At 31.4% G+C, this 21,375-nt stretch overlaps 3 protein-coding genes across 8 annotated transcripts in view; 1 reads left to right on the top strand and 2 right to left on the bottom strand.

The window, feature by feature from the left end:
* The window catches only part of LOC116337374 (homeobox protein 5), a 30,524-nt gene extending 27,621 nt beyond the window's left edge, over positions 1-2,903 (bottom strand). Inside the window, exons 1-2 of one of the 3 annotated variants that reach the window (XM_031761871.1) lie at positions 2,561-2,902; positions 1,480-1,684 (exon numbers count right to left, since the gene is read on the bottom strand). The gene's annotated coding sequence lies outside the window, so the exon portion shown is untranslated. Of the gene's footprint in view, positions 1-1,479 lie in introns of all 3 variants that reach the window. The other 2 variants (XM_031761872.1, XM_031761873.1) reach the window with 2 other exon arrangements.
* A 1,872-nt stretch (positions 2,904-4,775) lies between these two features.
* LOC116337571 (dnaJ homolog subfamily A member 1) lies at positions 4,776-7,098 on the bottom strand. 2 transcript variants are annotated; one of them, XM_031762247.1, is made up of 5 exons: positions 6,966-7,098; positions 6,340-6,461; positions 6,071-6,271; positions 5,156-5,945; positions 4,776-5,077 (listed from the first exon to the last, which is right to left on the bottom strand). In XM_031762247.1, the coding sequence occupies exons 2-5, from the start codon at positions 6,438-6,440 to the stop codon at positions 4,961-4,963; spliced, it is 1,209 nt and encodes a 402-aa protein (XP_031618107.1). In that variant the 5' UTR covers positions 6,441-6,461; positions 6,966-7,098; the 3' UTR covers positions 4,776-4,960. The 2 variants fall into 2 exon arrangements, with proteins under 2 accessions (XP_031618107.1, XP_031618109.1); XM_031762249.1 differs by lacking the exon at positions 6,966-7,098 and adding an exon at positions 6,823-6,954.
* A 745-nt stretch (positions 7,099-7,843) lies between these two features.
* On the top strand, positions 7,844-21,109 carry LOC116337750. 3 transcript variants are annotated; one of them, XM_031762607.1, is made up of 11 exons: positions 7,844-8,082; positions 10,945-11,108; positions 17,485-17,525; positions 17,661-17,972; positions 18,135-18,182; positions 19,237-19,365; positions 19,848-19,964; positions 20,058-20,226; positions 20,297-20,409; positions 20,501-20,630; positions 20,700-21,109. In XM_031762607.1, exons 2-11 carry the CDS (start codon positions 10,955-10,957, stop codon positions 20,816-20,818), a joined length of 1,332 nt encoding a protein of 443 aa, XP_031618467.1. In that variant the 5' UTR covers positions 7,844-8,082; positions 10,945-10,954; the 3' UTR covers positions 20,819-21,109. The 3 variants fall into 3 exon arrangements, with proteins under 3 accessions (XP_031618467.1, XP_031618466.1, XP_031618465.1); XM_031762606.1 differs by having other exon boundaries at positions 18,135-18,350; positions 20,309-20,409; XM_031762605.1 differs by having other exon boundaries at positions 18,135-18,350.
* Positions 21,110-21,375: the final 266 nt, after the last annotated feature.

Here is a 21,375-nt window from a genome sequence, read left to right as displayed (position 1 = left end):
ACTTGATTTTCATGTATGGCCCCATTGAAAATTGTTAAAACATCAAACAAATGTATTGTGTCTTAAATATACATCAAAGAATTTCAACGTTTCGCAATATTACTCAAACTATCAGAACATTTTATTGAAACAAAGCATGAATGATGAAAAGCCAAAACTTGAAGCGCAACCTTTTTGAAATGGATATCATTTGATTGTGGTGAACATTATCCCTTTGATATGTTTGATATGTGGACAATAAAGTTCAATACAAATTCATAAAATTGGTTGAAAAACTATTAAATTCCATATGTTTTTATCATTGTAGTAGAGGATACAAGTGCAACTTTGCTTTCGTTACTCCTACAGAGTTTTGATGTGAGTTTTATTACGAAATGTATGTATTATACTTTGAATGTGTATAGAATGCATGAAATAGATATTCGATTAAAGGATCAATACTATCTAAAAAGAGACAACGATAGACAAGTTAGATATTTTGGATATTTAAGGACATACAGGTGAATATATATTATTATTCAAAATTTCTTGAAAAAATTGAATTTGTTGAATGTCCATTTTTAAATAATTCCAACTATGTTTGGAAAATGCTAGGACGATAGTCAATATTGAAAAAATCTCGTACAAAACTCATTCAAATAGTAACATAATAATTTTGTACAAGGGCACAAATGACCCAAAAAAATCCTGATTGCATTCTATCTCAATGACATACAGAGTATTGATGACACTTTTGCTTCTGTTTCTTTTCTCTTGTTTTCATTCATGTGATTTGGTTTTACACACAAAGAGAGCAGTTCACATTGTATGTGTAAAAAAACACTGCTACAAAAGCGAATATGCAAAAGAGATATCCAGTTTTACGATGATACGAAAAAAAACCCCGCCAATAATGAAGAATATCTTTAGAAAGAGACACACGTATACTCCAACTCCAACCATACTAAAAAATTTGAATTAGGGCATTCGAAAACCAACCACAAAAGAATCAATAAAAAAAAGAATGCCTGCACTCAATACCCAATAAAGAAAAGACTAACTTTATGATAATAAGTAAATAAATCAATAAAAAAATGAACAAATAAAACACAGAGTAGTAGTAAAAGGAGGAAAAAAACATTGAGCATGTGCTCAGTTTTAAAAATGTGTGAATTTTAACACAAAGATGTGCGACTAGATCAGATTGCACAGGATCGTGTGTGTGTGTGTGTGTGTGTGTGTGTGTGAGTATATGGTAGAAACCAAGAAAACATCATAAAATAATATGTTCTTCTGTTTGGTTATCTGTTTTGTTTTGTTCCTTATTCCTTCTTATTTTTTTATTATTCTCATATATTTGGATATGTCACTATGTTAAAATTTACATCTGATTCAATGAAAACAATGTAATCGACACGGTGGAATCTCTGACACATTTAATTGCAACTAATTTTATTAAATGAATTTGAAATATTGGCCGAAGGTCGAATGTCATCTTACCTGATTGTGCTGGCTAATCGACATATCCTCTATAATATTTCGTTCAATCCCATATATACATCATTATCTATATGAATCGTTGGTTCGCAACCACTTTAACTGATCCACTATATTTTCTCTGATACAACAAAATATTTAATTTTTTCTCTCTTTCTTAAAATCACCATTGGCTTTGTTTTTATTTTGTCTCATGGCTCATTCTCCGCTAAAATTCCATATTATTTTGAAAAATAAATAAAAATTAATTTCGCAACACTTTTACACGTGCATACACATATACAATTTGGTCAACGGCAATAATTATTTTATTAGATAAAACGTTGGTTCATTTGTCGCCGTTTACGCAAAACTGCAATCCAATTCAAAATAGATTATTTGCAAAATTGAACATTTCACACCGAACAATATGACGAGCAATTGGAAATAAACAGTGATTGTTGCACTTGGACGATAATCACTTCAATTTTCTTTGCACAATTTCATTTAGTCGAATTTATTTGAAACATTGAATTTTTACTGCGACTGACAGACTCGGAGGTTAGACGATAAATCGCAACCAATATTACCAATCAATTTTATAGTTCATAGTAGAAATTATGCTCTTTTTTTGGTTGCACCCATTCTTCACTCGAAATGTTTATTTATTTCAAGTCACCGCCAAAACTGAACGCAGTTTGATCAATTTTATTCACTAATTATGAATATTTTGTTTACAAAACATGACACCATTTTATATACAATGGAATTCAATATAGTTGACTTTTGATTGAGATAAATTAATATCTTTTTGACGGTACAATGCTCAAAACAAATGGCAATTCGATGAGCAATCGAATTTCAATTTCCGTCGTGTTGTTTAGTGAATTTGATTTATTTGCCAGTTTTCATGTACCAATTTGGCCAACACTTTTATGTAAATTTCTGAATTTAAATCTCAGTTTTTTTTGCTTGAATTTTCTCTGTCTCACTTTCTCATAAATATTTTGCACTTTTTTTTATACTGAATGTGCAATTGGTCGTTTCTTTAGTAGGTTAGATATTAAATAATTGATTTCTTCTTCGATTTGCGTACACCACATACGTTAATTAGCTTAAATCTCGTACTTTTTTTTATGGAAAAACAATCAAAACTAAAACAATTTCATCAATTTTCTCTCACTTTTGATTTTTTTTTAAATACACATATACTATTTTTTCTCATCATTCAACAAGGCAAAACTAAACATACAACTACACACTCAACAGCCAAATCTTTTTTAGGTTTTTTTTTATCTAAAAATTGATGGATTTATTTGTGTTTCAGTGCAGAATGAAAAGCAACACACCAGCACAAAAAATCATCACAAATAAAAAAAAAATGTTCGACTTTAAGTGTGTTGTTTCGTTGCTCTGTTCAGTTTTCTTTTCTGTAGTACTTTTATGTTATTTGACTACACACACCATGTATATGTTTTTCTTCTTCACTGTTGTGAATGTACCAAGTGACTGGCTTGCCTATGTGTATTGCCAATATTCAGTGTGTATGTTCAACAAATTCACTCACTCACTCTCTCTCTCTCTCTCTCTCTCTCTCTCTCTCTCTCGCTGCTCAGTGCCATTGTATATTTACAATGTTCACAAGAGAAAATCATTCAATGTGTATTGTGTGTATTTTTTTTCTTCTCAATAACGCGCAATGACCATAGTCTATGAGACTTTGACATCAGGCAACACAATGATTCGCTGCCAGCTACGCTCATTGGAAATGCATACATTGATAAATAAAATTGATTTGATTTTAATATTCCAACATCTAAACGATCCAGATTGCATTTTTTTTATACGCAAAGTATTGTGCACAAAAGCAATAATTAATTTCGGTGAAGTTCAACTATTGGCATGACCATGAAATGAGTTAATTTTTCCAATCATGCAATTGAGCCGATTGCATAATAATTTCAACAAATAAAATAAATCAAATATGAATTTGGTTTTTCTCTTCTTTATTTGCTAAAACAGTGGTACCATTGTGTGCAATCGACTACAAACTGTAGCAATGTTAGATGGCATTGAATTGTAATTACTATTATCAAAATATTTGCTGTCAATATGAAAAAAAAAATGAAGACAGTCAAAATGGTGTAGCCATTGTTGTGCAGCTTCCATTATATTAGTGTATCGAAATAAAAAATAAATAAATGTCAAACTAGACAATTTCATCCAATATATGTGAATCGTTTACGTACTAGATCTTACGAGATGCGCGAATCATGTGTTTGTTTATTTGACAATTTCAAACATTTGACAATTTTCTCATTTTATTTCGAATTTGTTTTCATCATTTTTCTCTCGATAAACATATTGATTTCAGGAAAAAAAAAATTAATCTCAAACTGCACAAAATAAGAAAATAAAAAAGAAATGTTAGTCTGGCCAATGTCTTGAATAGTAATTTGAAACGTCTGAAGAAAAATTGATTCTTCATTGATTTTTTTTTTTTTTTGTAAATTGCGCCTTTTTTTATTACTATAATGCGCCGTTCAATATATCCATATACATATATAGAAGCTTGCGAGCTATTTTATATGTTGATTATATGACAAGCAAATGTGATTTTTGTGTGAATGAATCGAAATGACTAGAAAAATCGAATTGAGCGATGTATGACGCACACAATTCAATCATCGTCATTCTATTTAATATTTGATGTCGATGGCATTTGCTCGAGAGTTTCAAGGTTGATATCTGTAAAAAATGAGGAAACAACAATCAAAGAAACTCAAATTCGTCTTATTAATGACGCAAAAACAAATGTCTACGAAATACATGCTTATTTTCAGTTTTGACCATATATTTTTTTATTGGAGAAGAGAGACAATGAGAATAAATTAAATTAATATATTACTGCGACGTCATCGCAAACCAAAACGTAAATACAGAATTACATGTAAAAATGTTCAAAGGGCTGAATCTGTTATCAGTTTCCAAGAAACTTGCGAAATGAGAAAAACCGATACATGAATTGTTCTCAATTGAGTCAGTAAAAAAAAGGTACTACTCATATTTGGATCGAAATAAAAAAGAAATGCTCATATTCCGAGAATTTGTTTTTACGACGAAGGAATTCACGAGAATTGTCATTAAAATTGTACGCATTCCGAATGATTATACATTTTTGATATTGAATTTTGTTTGTTTACGACTGAATAATTCACGTGAATACATTTTTATATCGATTTAAATGCATTGATAACAGTAGTTAGACATCGGAGTGTGTATGCATTTTTGTTTTCTTAGATCAATAAGCACATTATCCATTTCATATTGCATTGGGTGTATTTCAGATGTAAGACAAACGGTATACCGTTTTGTACATGTAATATTTTAAGTATGAGATATTTTATATGCTTGGAAATCCAGAAATTAACAGATTGCTGGTTAGAAGGGTTGTCGATTTATTTTTGTTTTAACTTAAAAATGAGACGATAATTTTTGAACTAATTTAACTAGTTGTACACTGTTGAACTCTGGGTCCTTGGTGATAACCATCGTCATCATCTTCATATGCTTGCCGTGAATAACGCTGATTTCGTGCATCTTGTTCTGGATCAAAGTCAATCTGTACGGATTTCGAAAGAAGAAAAAAAGAAAATGTTTCAATTCATTGATTTTTTTCATGTGAAAATCACAAACATACCATATTGCATTCTTCAGCGTCAATTGGTATGTCAACTCGTGGTCGTGGTGGCAGGCATTTTTCCAAATCGGCAACAATTGTTTGTGGTATTTTTTCGGGGAATACAATTTGGAATTGAACAATAAGACGTCCTTTTTCAAATGGATTCTTATACTGTGGCATACCTTCACCCAAAATTGATTTGAATGAATCATGTTTCACGACCTCACCCGGTAAATTGGTTACAACCAAATCTCGATTGTCTAATGTTTTGATAACCTTTTGAAAACCACATAGTGATTCAACCAATTGTAATGGCATACGCATTACTAAATCTTGTTTTGATCGTTTGAAAAGTGCATGCTCAATTTCTTCGAGAACAATGACAATGTCACCGGGTTGTAAGTCTGGCTCTTGATCACCTTCACCGCTGAACGTTATTTTCTGTCCATCTCGCATACCTTTTTCAATGTGTACCTCAAGAATTTTACGATCACGAACCGTTTTCTTGCCATTACATGTCTTACACCGATCTTTAGCGGCAATTATTTCACCTTGTCCATGACAATGGCTGCACACTTGTTCGATTTGCTGTGCCATACCCGGTCCAATCATATGAATTTTCACTTCAATACCATTACCACGACAAGTCTGACACTTTTCGACTGCACCCTTTTTACCGCCACGTCCTTCGCATTTATCACATATAATGCTCTTTTGCAATGCCAATTTGCGAACGGCCCCATTGTATAACTCTTCCAATGTTACACCCAATTGATGAACCAAATCTTTGCCACGGCGTTCACGTCGTCTGATGAAATTTATTAAACAGAATAGATTTCGATCAATATTCGTCATTAGTTTCAATTCAACTGATGATATATGCATCAATTTAACGGCGGAATACAAAAACATAGACAATCAATATTATCTTACCTGCCAGATGAGAAGTTGCCACCAAAGAACATATCGAAAATGTCCATGGGGCTAGAGAAGCCACCGCCGCCTCCACCGCCCTTTTTGATTGCAGACTCACCACCTTCATCATAAATTTGACGTTTTTCTGCATCAGCAAGAACTTCATAGGCTTGCGAAATTTGTTTGAATTTCTCTCCTTCATTTGGATTCTTATCGGGGCTATAAAATGTAAAACGTACATGAAAAAAAAACTGATTTGCATGCAAACCATATAGATATGTACTTACTGGTATTGAAGGGCAAGCTTACGGTATGCCTTTTTGAGATCTTCTGGTGAAGCATTTGGTTTTACACCAAGAATATCATAATATGCTGTCTCTCGAACCATATTTTATGTGTTCACAAAGGCCTACAGAAAATACCAAATATTTAATATATTGACAAAATCATCACAAAAAGTGTTGCTTCATGCAGTTACAACAAAAACATTATTGTGTTTTAAAGATAAATGTAATTTAGCAAAGAGAAAACAGTGTTGAATTTTTTTTTTCACAAAATGGCGTAGACCCAGTTATAAATTTTTCTCGCTAATTAGATGCCGTTTTTTTTTCATTTGATGTTCTTTTTTTCAATGGTCATTCACATAAAACCAACAATTTTTCATCTATTTGCCTCGAATTAAATGCCAAACAGACGAAATCCATACAATATTCTACAATAATTACAAAGCACGTTTTTTTTTATTTTCCTCTCATGTCTACAAAAATCACCTTTTCTTTTGTAAAAAAATTGTAATATTCTTTTGACTTAATATTGAATTAACTTAAAAATTTTTTTTATTTATATTGGTCTGCTGCTTGCGATTTAATCGTGTCCGCTTGAAAAATGTGATTGAACGAATGGTGTAATATACCTTTTCGTTTAGTTGAATCGAAATTTATTCCCGAAGATTCTAGAAAAAGTCTTCGAAATACACACAAGCACAAAGGCACAACCGTAAAGCTCACACTTCAATAAAGAAAGAGTGAACACTGTACTTTACATCTGACAGTACGCTAATCGATCATCGAATAGACGAGAACGATTGGCGCCACTGTCGCCACACCATGACACATACAAACAAACTATACGATTTTTATCCATTTTTAGCATTTTGTTATCGATTTTTTTTCAATAAATGGGATGTTTTATAAATTTTTATGATTAATTTGGAAAACAAAATTAGTTTTGACTATAACATATAGGTTTTTAACTTTCAATTGAATTTTATTTTCTTCGTTTTTTTTTTCTATCGTTGAACTTTTTAAGCTTCTACCAACAAGTAACGCCATCTCTTGGATACCGTTTCAAATGTGCATCAATCCAAGAACTCAAAGATTTGACTTTCTTCGCCTAACATCATATCAAATAAATAACATTATGATATACATAAAAAATGATATAAGACCAAAACAGTTGATTTTCCCGAATTTTTTTGGAAATATTGAATTATACTACATCTGAAATGAATAGTTTCTGCAAAATTAATTTATTATAAAATTTGCAAAAGTCAGTTTATATTCAATAAAATTGAAAATGTCTAATGATTTTTCATTTTTACATATTGTTCAAACCATTATCAAAGCTTTTGATAGAGAATATTAGTTTAAAAAAAGGACAACATAGATTTATGAATGCTATGACTTAACATTGTATGGAAAATGAAAGCTTTAACTGGCACACACAATGCCGTCATCATGAACGGCATGCTATCCACAGTTGGAAAATTATTTGTGCGAAGAATTTTCCACATTGATGACAAAACGAGTTTTGCTTTCAAAGTGAACGGAAGCTTCCATCCAGATGCGTTATTTATTTACTTTAGTATTCGTCGACTGTAAAAAAGTAGAATCCGTTTTTGACTTGTGTAGTAAACATTCGCCAATCCCATAACATAACTTGTTCACACTGAAACGTTGTTACATACGTATAGTGTACATTGTACAGCCATCAATTCAAATTCGGCTTAATTAAAAATCAATGTGAAAAAAGTAAGTTAATTTGATTAAATTATCTAAATTTTTGTTTTTTAAGTTTCTCTTCAATCGAACAAAATTGGACATGCAGTTAAAATGTTAACGGAAAATCATTTGTGCAAAAGATCAATCATTCAAAATAATTATTTGTCAATATTAATCAATATATAAGTTGAAACATTTTCATTCGAATTGTGATATAGATTTCAAAGAAACTGCGTTTCACTGACTTGTGGACCGATTTTAAATTTGAATAAAATCGTCATAATATTTATTTATTGATTTAATTTGATTAAATGTAATGCGACTAAAAGGTCAGAGACAATGGATATGGTTTGTGAATGCATTATGTCCAAGTGACATTGGTGTGAACATAATAAGGGAGACGAACAGTAATCTATTGAATAAATGAAAAAGTACATCTATTTACATAAAAATGTGCCTGTGAAAATATTATCGATGGAAATGTGCGTTGAGCCGAAGTAAAACAGAGAAAATTACCGCCTATGAATAAGAGTTTCGTTTTTATTTACGTTCTATTAGCCGATGAGTGATTTGATTTTTGATTGTTCCATTTCGCCGAATTCAAACGCTTTAATGACATATACGATTCTTATTCTGCATCTTATCAATTGACTCACATTATAAATTTTACATGGCATAAGCATAGAGGAAAATATCAATGTCTATTAGATTACGACCCCAACGATTGAAATAATTAATGTAATCATAAATATCGATTTTTGGCTACATAATTGAATTAAAATTAGGGATTTTGTCAAATAATCATGGATCACTTTTCGAATTCGAATACATGTACGTCGCAACAATTGTTTATGTCTGAAGAAAATTGAAGCGTTCATCAATTCAATTGAAAATTGACAAAAACATGTTCCACGATTTCGCCTCCATAAACATTCTCCGCAGCAAATAATTTGATTATTGAACATAAAGGCGGAACGTGTTTTCAGTGCGTTTAAATGGTATTCTTTTGAAATAATAATGATGAAGGTTCTATTGGATCCGAACAAAATTTCTTTCAACTTTCCATTTCATTTAGCGTAATTTTCATTTATGTGGTTTCCTTCAATTCAAAATTTAAATATTATAAAGTGGTTTCTGTGTTGAGGTCAACCAAACCGAAATTCCATGAAAAATACCACATAAAATGTTTTTGTGCGATCCATCAGTACGCTTCAATCGTGGCAAAAAGCAAATTAGCTTATGTTGCGACACACACATTTTTGTATTTGTATTTATTTTGAATTCAACATTAGCACCAACCAAAATTGGAAAAATATTTATTTATTTAAATTTGCTTAGATCTCTTTTACGAAAACAAACAAAAAAACAAAATACATAAATCGGAAAATGAATATAACTTACTGAGGGTGGTTTTGATTTTGATTTTAACAAAAAATGATGCCCAAAAATTCGAGATAAAACAAAGCATTCTTTGACCTACAAATTTTATGAGATAAACCGATTGTTTTGCTTCGTACTTAAATAGTAAGTAGTTTATAGTAAAATGAATCGAATCAAAGTAAAAATATTGTCACACGAATTGACAAAAGCAAACTTTGACATATATAATCAACCATTTTTTGAATTGTACTGTAGAAACCAAAATCAAGCTTAGAAAGGATACGTTTATCGTTAAAATAAAATATTCAATACATTCATACATCGTTTGAGCACAATTTTTAGATGTGATAAACCAAACCAATTTCATTTCTCAATACTTGAAATTGATAGTATTTTTCTCATTTTTTTTTATATCCTCCGTGCCAAACGGTTTATTGCCGTTTGTTATGACTGATCATAAATTGTGAGTGAACAATTATTTTTTTAAAAAGAATTTAATAGCCATCTTAGACCAATTCATGCGTGAATTTAAAAGGAATTCTTAATTCAAAGAAGTATACACAACCAAACTTCGAAATAAATAACTGGCATTGTGCAGTCTGCACAAACTGTGTCACACGCTTGCTTAAATAAATAAGATATAAAAACAAGCTCAATTTTTTTTTTTCAAGTATTTGGATAGAAATAATTCTTCGGAATCAATCAATCACTTGTTAGCACGACGTTACTAATTAGCTTTGAGCACCAAAGTGCACGCAATCATACTGTATTGAAGGCGCAATTCTCAATAATGATAACTTAATGATCTAGTTGAAAATAAAAAAAAAAACAATACTAATCGCGTGTTCATGCGTATCTTAGATGAAATAGAGAAAAATCTTCATGCCGTAATTGTTATGCGTAAATACAGTTTTTTGGCCAATTATACTAAACTAAACGAATGATCGGTGGTATATATTTTATACATATTTAGCAATAACCGCGAAAGATTTTTACAGCGCGATAAATTCATACATTTCGCCAATTGAATTTAAAGAATGGCACTTATTATTTAATTAGTTTGATTTTCATCTCCGATTTTTTGGACGACATAAATGGAAAACAATATGCTGAATACGTCGAAGAATTTTTAGTGAAAGCAGTGAAACAGCTGGACGAAAAATGTGAAAATCATTCATTGCGTAGTAAATTGTGAGATATAATAGAAAAACGAAACGGTTTATACGAGGAAGCCAGAGAAATGAAACAACATGCATTGCTACGTGTCCTCTAAAACTTTAACTTTTGCCATAATTTGTTTTGAACTTTTTCTTTTTCATTTTTTTTTCTTCTCTCTCTCTCGAAAGTTGTTAAACTTTTCCGATCGTAAAACTGTGACATAGAATTCACTATGTGTTATGGTACATTTGAGCTTAATAACTGATAACTGACACAATTTCTTGTTGTGTTTCTCTTTTTTTTCATCCTCACTTTATTGTTATACGGTGTTGTTTTTTTTCTTCTTTTTGATAGTTTGTCGAAGATGCAAGTGATGCGACGTATTTCGTTTGGAATGCTGATATGTACATGCCTTATCGGCTACAGCCAAGCAGCTTCACTTTCACTTTTAATGCCAGCATCAAGCAGACTTTCAGCCAACAGACATCATTCCCTTTCCACTGATACCATATCTTCAAGTAAGTATTTAACCAAAAAAAAAGAGTAGTAGCCACCGACACTGGATACATTGCCAAGGGTTATTCATTTGAGCGGAATGATATTGTTTGGTCTATACAAAGTTTATTTTTTCATTTTCCAACTGACCGCATGCATTGAAAAACAATTAAAAGTTCTCAACATCTTGAATTACCCGCGTTTTTTTGTTCATCAAACGAATAGTCTCTAGAATGTACAAAAAAAAATTAAAAAATATTTTCATTATAACTCGGTGCGTCTCTAGTTTAGTGTTGTCTTAACCAGTGACTGTGTCAGCGGTACATAAATTCCGTCTGCAAATTTGACACTTAATTAAATGTTATCCATGAAATGGGAAACCGTTGTTTTTTTTTCAATTCATAGATTGAAGTGTTTTATTAGGTTCGTTCAATTAATTTACCATTAATTTGGAGATGAATCAATTTGTGATTCATAGCCTTTTCGTTGAAATTTGGATTATTATTTTTCTTCATCCGAAGAACAAAGAGAACGATGCATCAAATCAAATGAAATCAGCTTTGACCTCTTGAATTCTGGTATATTTTCATCAAAATAAAAAGGTCACGAATAATGCCATGCGTTAAGAAGGATGATATGATATTAGGTTAAAAGGCAAATAGAGAAGCAACCAGCTATATCTTTAGCCATTAGCAAACCGAAACCATGACAATTGTCGATATTATCTCACACTGTCACTGTGAAATCGAATGGGATATTTTGTATCTACTTTTCATCGTCCATTCTCTCTCATATCGCAATGTTCGACACAATTTTCGATTTTTTTTTTACATTTTGCTAGTATATATTCACTTTTGTATTTGCTAGGATTTTACATTAAATTCCGAATCCGGCGAATGATGGGTACATCGTAGTAAAAATTCAGACAGAGAAAAAAAAAACATAACATAAATACATAGAAAACTCGTCAAATGGTAACCCATCATCTTTTTTGATATTAGAGCTGGATAATGGCTGAGAGAGCTTGACAAGAAATGTTTACACAAAAAAAACTGTCCATACTTGTGCCACTCACTGTTTATTCAATCCAATCTTTCTCTTCATCCTCTACGCGATTTTATAGTGGCAATGATTTTTTTTCCATTTCTTTTTCGTCATATTCATCTTGAGCCATACATATAGTGGGATAGTGGAAAATCAAATTGCTTTAATTCACTACTAGTGGAGATAATATGTATCCAACTTTGTGTTGGTTCTTCATGTGTAATCTCTATTATTTTCGTTTAATCTACAAAAATCTCTGACATTTCTAAGAGCTTATCTTAAGTTGTTGAGTGTACTGTAGCAATGTCGCCCCATAATTCATATCCATATTAAGGACAACAGTTATTGCAAGCTCAGCTTCGAAGCAATTTTTTTTTAAACTCGGCGTTTTTTTTGTTTGAATTGAATAAACTGATTTGACGCTCGCTGATTTGATTTGCAAGAAGGTATTCAAGTGTACTCTAAGGATTCTACAATGTCAAACCACTCATTTGAACGTGTTTCATTCAATGCGATATTCAAAAGATGTGCTGTATGGAAATTTATTTTTAAAAAATTATACGAAATATCATATTCAACTTTGAAAAAATCACCAAAATCATAATGTGTTTTTATTTCATGGATGACGCTGTTCTTAGTGTTTTTATGACTAGTAGCTGGTTGCATTTAAAATACATTCTCTGTTGTAAATATCTATAATTCAACATAATTTATTTGATTTGTGGATTTTTATTGCCTCTTTATAACTGCCGGAAAAATGAAAATGAATGTTTGTCGCCTGCAATTGTGTTATATGAAAAGAAAAGAAAAAACTATTTAAATATTAAATTATCATTTTACACTAATGAATATGCGGCATGCGAAATACAGAAAATCCCATTCCTGTTCATTTGCATAAGTCTGGCCGCTTGAATTTTCACTTACATAAATTCAAATGAAATTTATAAATGTCTCGATGAGTGTTTTCCGCCACTTACACAAGAAGCTTTTCATTAAATGAAATCCATTTAAACGTTTACATAGAGTATGTTATTATAAATAATGTTCATAAAAATTGAAAGAGATAGAGCGAAAGAAAAACGGTCTCGCATTTCATCATTCTTTGACAGCATGGCAAAATATCAAAATACGTGATTTAATTATGTTTCGTCGTGATTTATAGCCACCATATTAAAGTTAATGAATTGCATTTTGCATTGTCATTAAATATACAATTGATATCAATAAAGAAAAAATATTCGATTCATTTCGGTTTGGAAATGTTGAAACTTTTCTTTGGATCAAAACTCAAATTCAACTGAAACTAGTCGAGTTTTCGAGTTAAATTCATTCAATAAACGAAAATTTATTACCAAAAAATAGCTAAATCGGAGGCCAGGGCAAATTATGCCAATCACCCAGATTTAAGTCACGATTAAGCCATGATGTATTCCATGTTCAGTCCATTGTGATTAGTGCACTAATTTGCGACCGACATTGACTTTGTTGATATAAGAGATATAAAGACAATATGAAGAAGAAGAAGAAAAAAATAGCCAACATCCGTAAATAATTATCCGTATCCGTTCTGAATTTTATATATACGAATATCCAAACTGTCTGTACTATCCAAATGCCGTTTGTTGCAGACAAATCATATAAAAATGAAACGCAAATCAAACATTCGTACTGTGACCCATATACATATCAGCTAAAGCTGTTACATGAGAAAGCTTTGAAATTGTCAACATATTTGTATTAAAGAATTTGTGTGCTTGGCGTTTTGTATATAAGAATATAGTTCTCGTCGTTTTGCAATCCTTTCACTTTATTTTATATATATTAGACGCTCAATTATAATGAATAAATTTAAATATTTACAAATGCCAGATCCAATTTCAGGTGAACATTTTTGATGAGAAATTTTAAATGAGATATATCTGTTCAAAAGCTACGGTGATATATTTGCTGAAGTCTATAGTTTTATTATCCACAATTTCTGTCAAAATACATAAAATAACAAATAAAACACACCCCTCCAGAATAAATCATAAATCCGCTAATATCAGTCTGTCGAGGTAGAAGTATCAAATCATTATTTGGAGGCAAAATATCAGACAGCGCCATTATATTTCTGCATGTTAACAATTGTTTTTCTTGTGTAACAAGGTAATACAATAGACACGCGCATATTTTGACGAACTAAAGCAATATGTTTCCAATAAGATGAGTTCTATTGAATCAAAATTCAAAATCATACGATCCAAAACATTCTATAAAATATTGAGCTTTGAAATATTTCGAACAATTCTCTGCACGAAAGAAAGAACGCAATTGCTTTTATTGACCATTTTCCAGAGCCCATTCAAGTTAAATAAAAAACAAATTTACGCATAATAAGAGTGTATGCCACATGTTTATCACACATAGAAAAGCGTAATTACATTGATGAATCGATTAAGTTGCAAATCATTTGTCATCCGAATGTGCAAACTGATAATCAAATATTAAAAATGAAATAAATTATGGAAATTTACAAGCAAACATCAATGCATATATCATTTTGTGTATGTTGGGAATATTTTTTTATTGAAGCCAGAGCAAACAAATTACCTACTAAATCATGGTGTTGTCAGTTACAATATGAGTGATTCGTCAAATCCAATATACAATATGAAAGGCAAAATGATGTGTGATTTGCGATTAAACAAAATCTATGGCCATTACATATGGATGTTAGAAACACCAAAATGGCTTTATTGATTTTTTATATAGAAGAAATATTCAATCGACTCAACTCACATTGAAGCGATGAAATAATATCATTATTATTCTTAATATTATTGTTTTATCACTTCTTGAAACTAAGTTCGTGTCTGCGGAACAAAAAAGATGAAGCGTTTGATGTTCATTGCTTGAGCTTTTCTGTCAATAATTGGTATTCATTGTTTATATTTGAATAATGAAATTGAAAAAAAAAATTCCGAAAATCTTATTAGAGTTGTGGATTTAAAAAAACAAATGCGATTATCTGCAACCGGTAGGGGCAAGAGTTCTATCATAAGAGTAAATAATATCCATGTAATAAAGTGAGTGTGCATCAAATGTGAATTTAGTTTTTAAAAGTGCACAAAATTAAGATTTGAAACATATTCGTGCGAAGCGCGACTTGACAAAAACCTCTTTTTGCTCTTTTGGCAAATTATATCGTTTCTCTTAATTTTTCTTTTGCTTAATATGAGAATGTTCCATTTAATATAGTCACGAGTACAATATATATGAAATAAATTACCACCGAAGCGCAAAAAATAAGAAACAAATATATGGGGAAATTTGAAAAGTAAACACTGCTAGCGAGAATTGAAAACAACAACTATTCGTAAACCGAGACTATTACAGCTTGTAATTTGGTTGATTTATTATAGTCTTGTTAATGCTGCAGTATATATTGTTTGGATTTTATTTTCTTTGATATTTATTTTTTTTTCTTGTCGCCCTTCGCCTATATACTCTAAAAGCCTTAACCAGTAAAGATCAAGTTGGCTGCAGTTTCATACTATTAAAATCATAAGACTGGAAAACTGGAATTTTGTAGAGAAAAAGCGAAGAGCAAAAAGAGATTGCCTCACGCCACTTTGGCTTTGAGCTCACAGTTGACGCACTGGCAATAGGACTAAGTGATGAGCCAACAATGAAGAATGCTTTTTTTGTCGCTTCTTTTCTCTTTGCGCTGAAATTGCGGAGTGCATTCGTTTCGTTTGGCAATGTGATGAACGTTTTTTCTGTGATACTATGCAGACTTCTACTTCTGTGTACTCGGCAAACAATGCATAAGATGATTCATTGGTGCAGCCAGCAACACAATCTAGTAACAATAGTCGACAATTCTATACATGCAGTCGGGCAAACTGAACATTTTTTTCTTCTTCTTGAGCTGCACATGAGAACAGTCCAATTCGATAAATGCAAAAATAGAAAACTGAACAATAATAAAATGAGAAAAAAAAAAGACAAGAGAAAAGAAAAATGAACAGAGATATTCCACAAACTAGATACTACAACATTTCGTAATCAAGAACATTTTTTTGCATTGTATTCCAATATTGATTTTGGCAAGCGTCTCACTTACAGGGCTTTATAATAATCATATAATATTTTGTATTATCCCTAAAGGTGACCAAAAGTGACTTAAAGTAAACACATTACCATAAATGTTGGGAAATTTAAGTTTTTTTTTGGTTTTGTAAGAATTTTCATATCTTTTAATTTTTAATCTCGTTTTTTCGATGGCCGACTAACGTAACATCTTCATTTTCGGAATTCAAAACAAAATCAATTAAAAATGCTAAATGATACTTTAATTTGGATCACCAATACACATTTCATCGCTTCCAGATATTGATGGTATAAAATAGTAAAACAAAAATTTGTTGAAAATTTTCTGTATTCTGAACGGATCGCTTGTGATACCTAATTATATTTTCATAAATGACAAGAAGATGCCATTATAACTTCCGGTGAGCCTGATCACTGCTTAATAGACTTCGATTATTTTTGCACCATAACATACAGAATCGGCACCAATAATGAATATGACAGCTTGCTGTTTCATCCAAAAAAAAAAAAAACTTCTTGGAATTGCGACGGTAAATTAGACGCTAAATTTCTAAATTGCTCTGATAGTTGTCCGATCTTTTCATTTGTGAAGTGATCTCTTCACTCTATTTCGTTGTCATTTGAATTTGAAGCAGTATTCAAATGGTTTATTTCTGATCAATTGAATGTAAATTATCTCTTCCAATTGTGTTGCCAGAAGGGTTATTTGTTATTTGTATCCTGCCAGTTGGAGTGACGATAGGAGCAGACAGAAAATTGCGCATTACATTATTCAAAAGCTTTCATATAAGTTATATGATATAACACATGTTGTTCGATTTTTTCTATAAAATCTTTTGAATTTCAAGTTACGCCATTCTCAACTTCATACGTAATTATGTATTCCAGTAATAAAAAAACAAAAATTGCTCTTCATAATTTTCTATTCGAAAATAAACCGAATTATTGTGATTTGCCTCGTTACCATTAGCACAATTTAAAAAAAATATGTATGTATTATTTAGAATTGTAAGAGTAAGATGATAGATAATTTGTGCATGTTTCGGGTTATTGTTGACCGGTTAAAATTAAAAAAGGCAAATCGTACATGTTCGAAAACGGCAGTTCTTTGATAAGTTTTGTTTTTTTTCTCACATTTATCGTTTTTTCAACGACATACTTTCCCAAATTGGGGAATCAATAATGGAAATTTGGTCCAGAAAGTGAACATTTTTTAATCTATTTTCGTTCACAGCCAATAATTATAATTTATAATTTCAGATGCACGTCATAATACTTATATTAAACGTAATCATGAGGAGGTAAGTTTATTCTTATTCTTGTTTAGATTTTTCCGACAAAATGTATGAATGTGTCATAAATTAAAATGTTCAGCATTTTTTATGCTAAACATACTTGTATTATTGCGATTAAAATGTTTGCCAATATGATTTTAGGCAAAGGTGGACCAAGATGTAATAGACTTAGAGAGCTTAAAACATGCAGCGAGCAGTACAGACACAGATAAACATGATGAAAAATTGGCAACACTTGAAATGCAGTTAGCAGCTGCAGTGAACGGTGATGAGCATGGTCAAATTGAAACTGTTGAAAAACAGCCCGTCGAAACTGAGGTGACCAACAAAGCCACATCCGTTGATGACATTCATTCCGACAATGTATCGTCTAATACGAATGCAAGCACGAATGAAAACGTAAATGCGAATGCAAATTCGAGTGGCATCCGCACACAAGGCGCTCAGCCCAAGGTAAATTTGTTGCATTGATTGAATCATTGAATGTCAAGTTGCCAACTTTAATGACAATATGAATGTCAGAATAAATCAATTGGCTCGAAAAAATTTATGTTAAAAATTCGATAAATCTTTTTTATTTTGTTTCATTGCTACCAATAAAAAAAAAACAATCAGCAATATCATGGAGCTGCACGATTAGCGTTTGGACAAAATCCAGAAATTGTAAGTACTACAAGTATACCAACCACTGCAACATCCACTGCAATAGCAACGTCCTCGAGCCAAATATCAGTAGACAACAGTTCTTCGGGCGTTGAACATGAGAGCACACCTCCTATTGAGATCACAAATAATGGTGAAAGACGCTCGGGAAATATGAATGGCGCTAAGGTTCCTTAATCCGTTCAAGACTTGTGCTTCCATTTGATTTGTAGTTGTTTGACACTTTTTTTCTCTCCTTTTCTAATAATATTGAATGAAAGACTGCAACTGTCTCTTGTTTATCCATCTCATCTTCATGAAAACATAGTCGTTTTAGACATTTTGATTTGTAGCAAAATTGATTGGAAATCGAACTCGCTTTGAATGCATTATATATTTTTTTCTCGGAAAATCTATCATTTGTATAGGAAACATTCGACTAACGCAAAGTTATATTAACCCTCCAGAGCATTAGACTGCCTATTTATAGGCATTATAATAACTTGGATAGAATGTAAACAAGATTTCAAATCGCTTCAACTTAAAATACGTTGTGGAATGTTCACTGTTTTACTTGGGACTCAATTGACTCTTGTGGGGTTAAGTGATTTTTTAAAAGTAGTGAAATATTCCATGAAAAAAAATTATTTAATTTTTTTCAATTTTTGTCAATTGCATATTTTGATCCATGAAGAATTTGGTACTTTGGCTAATTCCGCAAGCATTTTCGCGTCAAAATTCACTGAAGGAACCAAGTTCAATACGCTTACAAAAATTAATGCGCTAGAGGGTTAATTATAAGAATAAAATAAAACCTGATTGACTTTTTTCTGTCCGTTGAACACGAAGCATGAACGCAAATGTAAAAATAATAATCTGAAAAGACGTGTTTATGTAATGTTTAATAAGCTTACGTTAAATATTATTTGTTGTTGGCCATCGTTCATTGTTACATGAATCTTAAAATAGTATATCGCTCATGTATATTTGCTTGTTACACATATGATCTAGACCTATATGTAAAGTCTTATTTGTATACTATCATAACCAATTTTTTTTTGTATGGCTTCAATAGAATGCGGAATATCTGTTTAAGCATAGCGGTGGACAATATAGTGCATTGGACATGGCGCAGTATGTTTTTTGGACTGGCGACGAAGAGGGTGTAGCCAAAGCCGTTGAAGAATTCATTCGAAAGGGATTGGTATGTATTGCAGTTTCGATTTTAATCGACCAAACAAACATTTCCATATGCAATCCATCGCAATGTTCTTCGTTTGAAAGCACTTGCCATGCTTCGACGAATCATTTTTTTTTTGTGTTGTTTGTTTATTTTCATTAAATTTGAATCCAAATAAGTTTTGATTTGAACCGAGCAATATGCTTGCATAATTTGGCTTGCACCGCGAAACCAATTTCAAGTTTGATTGAAATATGAAAGATGAATAAAGTTGCTCACATGCACAACATGAAAAATGTCATCTCCAGATCTGAACACAGGGATAATATGTCATGTGACCAAAATGATTATACATGGACTTGAATATTTAAAATTTAATCAAAATAGTTGCGTAATCAAAATGCAAGTTTCGCTTAAACAAACCTGGCAACAAAAAAATCCCGCATAATATAATCACATTGTGACGTATTTCAATTGTTATATTAATTTAAAATGTGCCATTGCAGATGTCACGTGAAAATGCAATCAAATTTTTGCGAGATATTTCAATGGGAATTGATTATTTGGAAAATGCGTACTCAGCGAATCGACAAGTTGATTTAATCGAGGACAATTCAATTAGGGTAGGTGAAAAAAAAATCATATATCACATTGAAATCGCTTTACCGTCATCGATCGGTGCGAAATAAATTTGTTTAATGCTATTTTTTCTATAGAGCTATCCACAGCTGATTGCGACAACAACAACCACAACCACTACAACACAAAAGCCAATCGTTTTGGTTGAGAAGTCAGTGATTCCTCCGCTGACCAACAATCAATATGGTGAAATTCCAGCGTCACTTATGCAACTGAATGAGATCCCAAATGAATCGAAAACAAAAGGTAATGCCAAAAAGTTTGATAGATTTCTGGCGCAATTATAAATATGAATCAATAATAAATTTGAAATTAGTTCCACGTGTAGAGCATTCCATCAATTTAGATGAAGCATCTGGTCGACTAAGATTGGCCGATTTTCTTTATGCAGAATATTCACTAGAAGAAGTAATATATCAATTAGCCAAGGTAAAAAAGAATGGAATTCATCACTTTCGGCACTCAGCATTAGTTAACATTTTAACATTCCCCCCAACCCAAACTCTCTATCTCTTTCCAGGCAATGTTTGCACAGTCATTAGCAAAAGGATCTGATGAAGCTCAAACAACTCTGCAACGAATGACGACGTTCCTTGAAAGCGAAGGATCAAGCGGCCGAATATCACCCGCTTTGCAGAAATCAGTTTTAGGTATAAATAGCACGTCATCACAATCCAAAATCAAACATTTCTAATCAAGCCGTTCTCTCGCGATTTTAGATGTTCTACTTGTTGCTTTAGCAGACTGTTTAGCAGAAAATCCACAATTGGTTGCGGCCGCTAAATTGAGTTTAAGTGAAACGGGACTACAGCTGCCAAAACAACTAGACAAACATTAATTAAATCAGTTGTTATTGCATACAAATGAATAAAGAAATATTTAATTAAACAATTTATCATTTCACCAAAATCAATTCAAATATTCAAAACGTCCACGCACACATTCACTCACAATAAACAGATTCACATACAAATTCGATTAACAACAAAAATAAATAAAACAAATTATGCTGTATATCAAATAAATTTCTGAAATGAAACCATGTATTGAGCTTCGTAAATTATAAGAAACTTTAAATGTAATTCAATTGGGATAATAAAACTGAAACTCCATTAAATTTGGCATTAAATTTCATGCTTTTTTCCCCTTATTTCATTCGTAAAGAGATATTTTCAAAGTTTGCTACCGGCACCAGTCATTCTGTATCATATCTAACCATTCTAGATTGTTTATATGTTCTAATTTGAAAATAAGTTGCAGTTTTATATGAGAAATGCAACGTATTATGTTAAGTGTTTGCATTTAATTAAATGCACTTCATACGGATACAAATTAAAGTGACACTAAATAGGTAAACAAAAAAATGTGTTTTTTCAAATACTCGAGTCTGTTCAA

Source organism: Contarinia nasturtii, unplaced genomic scaffold (assembly GCF_009176525.2).
Source record: "Contarinia nasturtii isolate CC-2019 unplaced genomic scaffold, AAFC_CNas_1.1 Cnas_scaffold_285, whole genome shotgun sequence".
Taxonomy (NCBI): Eukaryota; Metazoa; Arthropoda; class Insecta; order Diptera; family Cecidomyiidae; genus Contarinia; species Contarinia nasturtii.
The sequence above is the reverse complement of the archived record's forward strand: the minus strand, read 5'-3'. Positions and strand labels throughout refer to the sequence as shown.

Excerpts from the sequence above, each read along its gene's own strand:
- LOC116337750 (XM_031762605.1), top strand. The coding sequence starts at position 10,955 with ATGCAAGTGATGCGACGTATTTCGTTTGGAATGCTGATATGTACATGC. Across the intron at positions 17,526-17,660 it reads TTAAACGTAATCATGAGGAG|GCAAAGGTGGACCAAGATGT; the intron begins GTAAGTTTATTC and ends ATATGATTTTAG. Across the intron at positions 17,973-18,134 it reads CACAAGGCGCTCAGCCCAAG|CAATATCATGGAGCTGCACG; the intron begins GTAAATTTGTTG and ends AAAAACAATCAG.
- LOC116337571 (XM_031762247.1), bottom strand. The coding sequence starts at position 6,440 with ATGGTTCGAGAGACAGCATATTATGATATTCTTGGTGTAAAACCAAAT. Across the intron at positions 5,946-6,070 it reads GGCAACTTCTCATCTGGCAG|ACGACGTGAACGCCGTGGCA; the intron begins GTAAGATAATAT and ends AAATTTCATCAG. Across the intron at positions 5,078-5,155 it reads ACGCTGAAGAATGCAATATG|ATTGACTTTGATCCAGAACA; the intron begins GTATGTTTGTGA and ends AAATCCGTACAG.